Below are 7,278 nucleotides of genomic sequence, written 5' to 3' on the forward strand. Positions count from 1 at the left end.
ATCAACGTTCACTCTAATAATTCTACCCAATAATAATAATAAAAAAGTATGATACTAACACTGCTCAAGAATATATGATTTAGTAAGAGGACTATGGGTCTAAAATACTATAGAAAAAGAAGTCCCTCAAGCTAAAATCCTACCCCGCACATAAACTCTAGTATCTTAATTGGTTCCCCAAATTATAGTCTATAGAGCATCTGCAACTAGGTGTCATCTACAATTGAATAGCTTTGTACACAACAACCTTAAAATACACATTCTATTCCATACAAGGCAAAGCTTATTTTCCCCCAAAGAAAATCTTCTACTCTATATATAATCTATAATATGCTTATAACTCAAATCTTTTACAAGGATTTTTACAATTTAACAAGAGAAAGAAAAAAAAAATGGGCCAGACAATACATGCACCCCCAGACCCTTCAAAATCGCCTGGTTCCAGGTTGTTTCCTAACAGAAGATACAGCCAAAACATGTCAGACTGACATGAGTGATACACAGCTAAGGAGATGAACTATCATCATCATCTGAGGAATTGTATTGTCTCTTTCCAACAAGTCCTGGAAGGGGTTGTGGAAGCATAGGGTTCACTGGGACAGGGAATCTATGTGCTGAACTAACCATGGTTCTCTCATTTATCATACCAACTTCTTTGCACACCCTATCAAGAACTGTTAAGAAGTCTCTTACTACCATGAAGATTCTAAATGGATGAGCTTCTTCCTTTGACAAGTTTCCATGGAAATACTCTGTGATCTCCTTCACAAGGGATAGTGCAACACTTTCTTGTGCTTGGACTTTTAGAATCTCCTCCTCGGCCATTCTCATGAACTTGTTCATTGACTCTCTGAACTTCTGGCTGCTTTCATCGGACCCTCCTGCTTCATCCAGCTGCACAACCTCTGCAATGTGTGCAATCCCTTTCGAGAGCTTGGAGACCTCACTGCTGAGGACTTCAGAGTCCATCGCGGCAGCCTTCTTCACATTTGCTAGGTCGGAACTCAGACTAGACACGACTTGCAGGCCGAGCCTTCTACACTTGGCATCATCGTTCGAGTTCGCACTCGGTGTTGGATTGGTACTCGAGGGACGTGCGCCTTCAGTTCTGATGATTTCTTGTACGACGAAGTGCAGTAGAGTGGTTTTGCCGTCTGCGCCTTTGACGTCAACCAGCTTCAGAAGCGTATCAAGCTTGAATGCATGAGCATCACCACGGTTCGTCCCAACGTTCATGCGGTTCCCGGTTTTGAGAACGGCCTCTAGAAGCTTCAAGAACATTCTACTGTTTCGCAGCTCTTCACAGGCAGTCTGCAAATGCAAAGACAATAGAACTCATGACATGTACAAAGAGAAACCTCTTGAGAACCATGTATGGACATTGTTACCGGATTCTGCTTAGCCTCCATCATAAGAGAATATATATGGGAAAAGGGGCAGAGAGAGATGGAGAGAAATAATGGGACTGGAAATAAATAAATCAATGGAAAAGAATGATGATTGATTACTACCTCCAAAGTTTGAAAGGATTTCCTAAGATACTCCACTTCTGACTCAAAATTGGCTATGTAAAGCATTGCTTCCACCCTTTTAAATGCGAAAGGTACATCAAGCACTGCCTTCAAAAATTTCTCAGCAGGACCAAGCTTGGTTGGAGAATCATCTTTATGTTCCTTCAATTTGCGTTCTTCCTCCTTGCTTGGTGCCATTTTTAACAAGCTTTCAAGTAGTTCGGTTCCGAGAGTATCAGTAACACCTGTCAAAAAGATAAATTGACTTGGTTACATAATTGGAACGTAAATAAGTAGTAAAAATTGGAAAGTGGTGGCCAGATTTAGTAATTGAAAGCACATTCTAATGAACAAGGGCTACAAGCAAAATTTTACAAAATAAGTTAATTTGTTCCAACAAAGAAAGAATATAGAGAGAGAACACCACAAACACGTGGCAAGATGAAGACTCTTTCATTTAGTACATTATGAACCTTGTGAATCACATATCGGACAGATCAATAGACTTACCAAACATAGATTTATAATGCAGAAATATATTGTTTCAGTAACCAGACTACTGGAGTCTGGATGACAGAAATAACTTTGCTAAAAGAAATTATCCAGATATAAACCATTCTGGTAGCGAACAAAACAGACCACTAGCTTTATTCAAGTGACACGTATTATTTACAACTATATGTAGGCAATAAACACATCTTCCTCTCAATGAAGAGTTGAAGACCTACACCTATTCACCTAACTTCTACTATACCAAAGCAAAAGTTGTTGCCAAATTAGTGTCGACATATCTCTGTTCTTTTTCCTTTGAAAACTTCCCACTTTATCCAGCAACTGTATAAAATACCCAAGCATCAACTGCACATGCAACTAAAATTGATGTGTCGGGAGTGGGTAAAGAATTTACTCCAAATGATTATTATCAAGAGGCCAAGATCAGCAAGAATTTAAACCGGTGCCAATATTACCACAACTGCCAACACTTCAAATAGAAGTTTTTCTATGCAAGGAACAAATCAATAATTACAACAAAACTAGAGAAGTTTGAAGTTATGACCTCAACAAGCCTATATAACCAAGGGAAAAATACCTTCTAAGAGTGCTTCACACACTTCTTCTATAGTCACATTAAGTGCTCTTAACAAGATAGCAATGTTTTGGGACTTTTTAGGATCCAATACCCTATCCTCCTGGTTTTGTGGCGCAAGAACAGAGCGTGGAGTAGTATCCTTAGGTTTCGGATTTGGCGTGTTCACTACAAACAAAGTTTCAATCATCTCCTCATTCAACCTGCATCAAACCCAATTCAAAGCAGTTAAATTCAAGAACAACAAGCACACGTGAATCATCAACAACTGAAAATGCAATTCCCTAAGCATAACAAATTAAAAAGGCAAAAAGCAACAACATAACAAGATAGTAACATAGTGAGTGACAGTTGAAGATCTTACTTGAAAGAACTGGACCTCAACTGATCCCACACCATCTCACGATCAGAGCTGGCCCTCACTTTGTCCCAATGCAAAGGCTTCAACTTAGGCTTAGATGTCTCTTCAGAACCCTCCTCAAAATTCTGAGAACTAGCAGGTGGCAACTCAACTGGTGAAACCTTTGTGTTTGGGGTTTGCAACACAAAAGGCCTAGAAGGTGGCGTCAGCGGCGGCGGCCTCGACACCGGTTGATCCACCGGCGTCAAGGGAGACGGCATCTCCCACTGCTTACGCTGCCGTGGAACCGCCAGTGGTGGCGGTGGCGGCGGTGGAGGCGGAGGAGGAGGAGGGGCTAAAACACTACTAGATGGAGCAATTGGTACTGAAAGAACCGGAATTTCCCATTGTTTCCTCTGTGGAGCTGAAAAATTCGGTGCTTCACCAATTGGTGTCAACAAATCAGGAATCTCCCAGTTTTTCCGAGAAGGTGGTGGCTGAGGCTGAGGCTGAGAGTTCAACTCTCTCTCCGGCGAAGAAAGCAGCGTCGGCGACAAATGCAACGATGAGAGAGGAGAATGTCGGTACCGATCTGAAACATCGGATATTGTCGGAGACTGATCCAACCCATGATGCAAGGTCATCCCTTTATCCGGCGACGGCAGAGAAAACGCCGAGGACTTCCCAATGGAAGAGGCGTTGGACAATCTCGGTGACCCACTTTCGTTTTTCGACTTAGACGAACCAAAAGATTGCGTCTTTTCAAGCACAACAAGTCCTGGAACTGATTCTCCATCTGGGGTTTGGCTTTTCTTAGGCGACAGAGAGAGCGGCGACAGCGACGGAGACTGACACTCCCTCCGCTCCGGCGTCGACGACATTGACGGCGACGACGGCACGTGCTGCCCGAAAACCGGGGACGGCGACGACAGTGTGGACGAGGACGCGGAGCTTCTAATCGCCGCCTCCTCCGGCGGCGACGAATGATGAGTTATGGTATTTTCCGGCGACTTGGGTAGTGATCTTCTAGGGCTTATACTCACCGGGGGAGAAAGACTAATGGAATGAGAGCGATCCGGGGAAGCAGAAGAGGAAGAAGAGAAAGAAGAAGTGGATGACTCACTTCTGCTGCTACGACCAACTAAGTTTTCTCCGGCAATGGCGTTGAAAACTCGCCGGGAACCCGATCCGGTTCCGGCGGAGCCTTCTCTTCCGTTATTCAGCGATCCCCTCGGCGAGTAGAACTCTTCTTCGTCGTCCTCCAACGTCGGCGTCGATTCCTCCCGAAGCCTCGAAGCTTGCCTCGCCAGAGGCGGCAGCGGCTGAAGCTCCGGCGAGTCCATTTTCCGTGGGTTCAACGCGGAGGCACGTGGGTCAGAGAGCTCGTCGACGCCGCCGCCGCGGGAGTTCACAATGGTGCCAAGGTAGAGAAACTCAGAGCTGGTAGAAGACGTGTTTCTCACTTTCCGGGCGGGGGCGGAGCCTCCGCCGGTGGTGGCTTCGCGGGGGAAGAGACGGATGCTGCTGTCGGATCTGAGGGTTTTTTCGTCGGCGGAGTAGTTTTTGCGGCGGCGGCGGCAGTAGATGAAAGCGGAGAGAGCGACGACAGCGGCGGCGCAAGCGACGGCGGCGATGGCGACGGCGAGGAGTTTTTTGGAGGAAGATTTGGACTTTTGGGTCTGGGGGAGGATGAGGGAGGAGATGTTAGCAGGGAAAGAAGCAAAAGCTGAAGGAGAAGGAGGTGGTGGAGGAGAAGGGTATGTTGGGAAAAAGGGTGCGGAAGAAGAAGCATTGGTGTTGGGTGTGGTGGAAAAAGGGTACTTAGGGTTTGGGGGTGATGGTGAAGTAGATTGTTGAGGAGGAGGAGGTTTTGGGGGTTGTGAGGGAGGAGGGGAACCATCTTGAGGGAGAAAGGGTTGGTGGAGGATTCTTCTGTTGGTGGTGGGTGTGGAAGTGGAAAGGAGTGGTGCAATGAGGAGGAAGAGTGTGAGGGTGAGGGCGGTGCTGCACATTGTGCTGTGCTGTGTCTGTGTTGGGTGTTGTTTTCTCTCTTATGCTAAATGTGGGAGAGAGAGTGTGTGTGTGTGTGGAAGGGAGAGAGGGAGAAGAGGATTTGTTAGAGTGAGAGTGGGAAAAAGGTTTAATTAGATGGACAAAAGGGAAGAAAGTAGAAGGTAAAATTTAGGTGGTGGTTGATCCAGCTAAGATTCTGCTTTTGCCATGTGTTTTGCTATTTCCACTCTCCCTACTTCTGACCTTCTGTGCTCTGTTCTACTACTGTACTGTTTTTCCTCCACTTTTTAACTTTTTTTATTAATTGTTATGGTAAATTCTCGAGCAAATTACATTAACACATTGAGATCTTTTAATTATGCATAATATTCCATTTTTATGTTCTATTTCACTTCAACTAAAGAATTTTTATCTTATTTCTCTTCCTTTTTCACTTGTTTATTTTCATTCTCTCTTTTTCCTTTATCACAACCAAGCAAATCATTATATAATAAGCCAACAATTTTCTTTATAGGTGTCACTAAACTACTATGTGTAATTAAAAAAAAAAAAGCTCAAGAGAAATAAGTGTAAATTGTTTGAAATTCTACGCTTCAATGTAGGATGAAATAAAATTGATGTATAGTAAAAAAATGACAATGGTGATAATAAACTTTGAAGTTAACACTTTTCCAAATTAATTAAAGTGGGTTAGTAAAGTCTATTTAAGTTTATCATAATTTTTTAGTTTTTCAAATAACAACAAAACTCAATTTAAGAATTGGATTCTTTCCACTCACACAAGATTTATACCAATAGGTTATAAATAATCATATAAATAAATTTAACACTTAATTCAAAATCTTAAAACTTAAATTTATAGATTTTATATTTACTTATATGGTGTTAACATTTTTGTTCATATATGATATATGATTTCACCTCACATTTATATTATAACTATTATGGTGAGATTTGAGAATATACCACTTCATCCATACTTCATCCCGGATCATATAAATACACTTTATTTGTTAAACCATGTTTTTCTTATCTTAGAATAATAAAATTATTGTCAAATTATTATTATTATTATTATAGCATGTCATTTAATTTGAATTTTTTTATTTAATTATAAAAAGTTGTGTTATTTTTTATGTTTTATGTACAAGGATTTTAAATAAAATAAAAATGCGGTATTTCTATAATTATCATTAAAAAATTAAAATTAAATGTCCTAAATGTTGAAGTCCCACGGAGTAACTTGTGATAGACATTTACTTTTCTGAAAGAAAAAAAAAACACCGTCGGTTGTAAAACCAAATATCCACTACAGTTATGTAGCACTTTAGTTGGACAATTGACAATAAAATGAAAAACATTTTAATGTCTTAAAGTTTGGCGGAAAAGATTCAACAAAGGAAATTACTCATAAAGAATGAAGAAAAGATGGAGAAAGAAGACAAACAACTTGTCTTTTAAGACGCATTTCCCATTATTCATTGGTAGTATTTGTATTTCATCATTCAAACTTTTTGACCAAGTGATGGAAAACCTGAAATATGGTAATTTTTGGTTAATACATCACGTATATATATTATTTATGAGAGGTAATTTTATTTTTTTCATAAAAATTAAAAATATATATAAAAAAAATTATGATAACTTATATTTTATTAATTAATTAACTGAATTGGGTCCTCTTAATTCTGATAAATAATTTTATTTGAATTAGATAATTAAAAAAAATCTTTTTTTTAACAGTCCAAAACTTAGGCAGCTTCATTCATAATAGAGTTATGAACACAACTAGAGACAGTAAAATAAAAACATGAAGAAGCATTGGTTGTGGCTGTCTTAGCTAAAATATGAGCAATCGCATTAGTCGATCTCCTAATGAACGGTAAAATTTGGATTAAGAGATAATATCCTTTTATACTCTTGAAGGATCAAATCATACTCAAATACACTCAAAACTCTTCTTCTTCTAAGTATTTATTATAATTACATATCCAACATTTAGAAATTAAAAGCTTAAATAATTTTAAATCGATTAATTCATAGCTCAATGATAAAATAATTATTGGTACAGGAAAAATAAAAGAAAAAATTGTGTGAAAAAATTCAAAAAATTGATGTGAACCTCACATATCTTTATAGACTAGTTTATTTAAAATATTTATTGATACTTTTATTTATTTTTTTCTTTTTCATTCTCCACTACCAAGAGTGGAAGTAGCAAAAAAGGGGAAGGTGGACAAATTGGTAGAGTATCTACGAACCCTTATATGCGGATGTCGGTCACCGAAAACGGTGCGTTCCAATGTTCACGACACGCGCCCCAATGC

At 39.8% G+C, this 7,278-nt stretch overlaps 1 protein-coding gene across 1 annotated transcript; it reads right to left on the bottom strand.

The window, feature by feature from the left end:
* Positions 1-286: 286 nt before the first annotated feature.
* LOC100802678 (formin-like protein 1) lies at positions 287-5,088 on the bottom strand. The gene is made up of 4 exons (XM_003548379.4): positions 2,963-5,088; positions 2,602-2,801; positions 1,512-1,756; positions 287-1,311 (listed from the first exon to the last, which is right to left on the bottom strand). The coding sequence occupies exons 1-4, from the start codon at positions 4,948-4,950 to the stop codon at positions 505-507; spliced, it is 3,240 nt and encodes a 1,079-aa protein (XP_003548427.1). The 5' UTR covers positions 4,951-5,088; the 3' UTR covers positions 287-504.
* Between the last annotated feature and the right edge of the window lie 2,190 nt (positions 5,089-7,278).

Source organism: Glycine max, chromosome 16 (genome assembly GCF_000004515.6).
Source record: "Glycine max cultivar Williams 82 chromosome 16, Glycine_max_v4.0, whole genome shotgun sequence".
NCBI lineage: Eukaryota > Viridiplantae > Streptophyta > Magnoliopsida > Fabales > Fabaceae > Glycine > Glycine max.

What these genes read in the sequence shown, in the direction of transcription:
- LOC100802678 (XM_003548379.4), bottom strand. Translation starts at nt 4,950, where the DNA reads ATGTGCAGCACCGCCCTCACCCTCACACTCTTCCTCCTCATTGCACCA. An exon ending in TTGAGGTCCAGTTCTTTCAA is followed by an intron (nt 2,802 to 2,962) that starts GTAAGATCTTCA and finishes GGTTTGATGCAG; the next exon opens with GTTGAATGAGGAGATGATTG. An exon ending in GTGTGAAGCACTCTTAGAAG is followed by an intron (nt 1,757 to 2,601) that starts GTATTTTTCCCT and finishes TCTTTTTGACAG; the next exon opens with GTGTTACTGATACTCTCGGA.